This window comes from Stegastes partitus, unplaced genomic scaffold (assembly GCF_000690725.1).
Source record: "Stegastes partitus isolate 25-593 unplaced genomic scaffold, Stegastes_partitus-1.0.2 Scaffold1759, whole genome shotgun sequence".
Lineage (NCBI taxonomy): Eukaryota > Metazoa > Chordata > Actinopteri > Pomacentridae > Stegastes > Stegastes partitus.
In genome coordinates, this window is record NW_007579490.1 from 1 (window position 1) to 2,355 (window position 2,355).

Below are 2,355 nucleotides of genomic sequence, written 5' to 3' on the forward strand. Positions count from 1 at the left end.
ACCATGTTTTATGTAGTATGAGGCACCTGTCTCAGCAGGATGTAGATAAAAGCCTTTACCTGCATGCTACAGTTCCACCACAACAGCTCCACCAGTCACTGCTTTGAGGGAACACCAGAGCTGCATCCTTGTACATAAACAAACAAGCCAGAGCGTGTTTACCCCCTAAAGCGACACGATGCTCGGGGTGCAGTCCGGGCAGAGCAGGACGAAGAGGAGTCCGGGGATCTGGGAGACAAGGGGTCGGACGTGGCAGGAGGTCTGGGAGCAGAAACATGTGTAGAGTTGGTTCTGGCAGGGAGCGGAGGACGAGCGTTAGAAGCAGCTCGGTGGTGCTGATGAAGTGCAGCTGCTGCAGCCCACCTGTCTCCAGTCCTGCAGTCAAACACAAAGATGCACAGGAAGAGGGAGAGAAACTGACTGCAGGAACAGGAGAGGCCAACGTCTGGTCTTCTTTCCAACAGATTGAACAGCAACACAGAAAAAAAAAAAAAAAAGGCCCTTTTAGTGATTGATTCAACAAAAATATCAACAGATGTAGATTCTTCTGTAAAACAACAAAACACTCAGGAGCTGGTTTTGGCCCTTTTAGGACTGATTGTGGATGTTTTACATGATTGTCTGTGAGGATATTTTATGGTTCTCGGAGGCTTCTTTTCAGATCACTCCTCTGCTCGGCCGAACAAATCGGCAGTCGTTTGAAATCTGTGCCACTTGTAGAAGATTCTCCAAACAGGAGACCTTCTTCCGTTTAGACCCATAGACATCTTCTGTCCTTTTTCCTGATGCCACTTGAGGCTAATTCATGCTCGCCACAGTCAAAGTTTCATCCTCTGCCTGTGAGGACCTTCATGCAGACGCTTGTGTGAACTGCACTGACTGCACATGTGCACTGAAAACATGATTCCTACAACAAACGCTTGATTAGGAGGAAATGCTGCGTGATGAAACTCATCGTTAGCAGAGGTGTAACTGAAGTCGTTGCTGCTCCTTGGAAGGTGCTTTGATTTGTAGTGATGCCCAAACAAAGCGGTGCTTTGATAACTGAAGGAATGTCCACCTCATGAGCTCAGAACACGCCGGGAATACACCACAACGTAATCTGTAGATAACTGCTGTGTCCTCCAAATAGCACAAAGTCACAGTCAGCTGTTCAGAAATACCCGCCGGAGCCCCGTGTTTTCCTTTTGTAGTGTGAATGGATCCACAGGTGTGTCCAGTGTCAGCTTTCAGAGCTGCTCTGGAGCTGCAGAAACAACGAACCAGCCTCCAGATAGCTGGTGATGCTAACGCCTTGATAACAAAGAGAAAATCATTATCGTTAGCATCTAGTCAGGAACCTATAATAATAATAAAGAATTAGATTTGAGGTGTGAGAAATACTTAGTTAATAGAGAATACTACAAAATGTCATCAAGAGCTGAAAAAGCCACGCTGAGCAAACTGTGTGAAGAACATGGAGCATGTTGATGTTAATGGAAAAGTCAAAGCGTCGCTGCTTATAAGAGCTTCTTTAGAGCTACTCGTTAGTGTCCAAAGATGCTCCAGGGTGGTTTGTTATTTTATTTTATTTGAGTAGCCAAGTTCCTCTAAACCTCCCCCGCTGGAAGCAGGAAGAAAAAAGAATCTACAGCAGGTAAAATGTTCAGACTGGCTCATCAGAATCAGAATCAGGTTTAGTTTACATTATACAGATGATCAACAGAGTGCAGACTGAAGGTGTGGAGGAGCAACATGACTGATAACAGCGCAGTAAATGTCCAAAGTGTCCGTTTACCACTCACTATCAAGAGGTGGCTTCAGTATGTTCTTAAGTTGGGTTTGGATGTGCAGATAGGACCAGCAGATGTAGACGTGTCATCCATTAAAGGCCTTCAGAGTTTAAACTGTGGCGTCATGCAGCTCCGTTTCCTCACAGATCTTAGTGGGAACTGTGTGTGGTGGCGTTTCTGTGTCCCCGTGGGTGTGTTTTAAAACGCAGAATCATTTATTTAAGCTTTCTGGCTGCCACTTAGCTGTGAGCGAGACAGAGCAGAGGGTTCTCATTAGACCGAGGTGTGCAGGGATGGAGACGTGGAGGCCCGACGAGAACGAGGAGAAAATGCGAGTCACGATGCTGACAGGCAAAGAGGAGAAAGAACGTTTAAAAAACACAAGTGAGAAGCAGAAAAGGAAAGCGAGGAGGGAGGGCAGAGAGCAGGAGACCAGTCATGGCAACGAGGGGAGGAACATGACAGGAAAATGACGGGAGGGGAAGTAAATCCAATTTGTAGTCGTGCTTGAAGCAGCTCTTTGTAGCCGGAAGACACGGAGCTAATATTCCCCATCACGCTCTGTGTGTGTGTGTGTGTGTGT

General features: G+C 46.6%; 1 protein-coding gene across 1 annotated transcript in view; it reads left to right on the plus strand.

Moving 5' to 3' along the window:
- Positions 1–178: 178 nt before the first annotated feature.
- The window catches only part of LOC103372459 (equilibrative nucleoside transporter 4), a 6,373-nt gene continuing 4,196 nt past the window's right edge, over positions 179–2,355 (plus strand). Inside the window, exon 1 of the mRNA XM_008302113.1 lies at positions 179–259. Coding sequence (XP_008300335.1) covers positions 179–259 — 81 coding nt within the window. The remainder of the gene's footprint in view (positions 260–2,355) is intronic.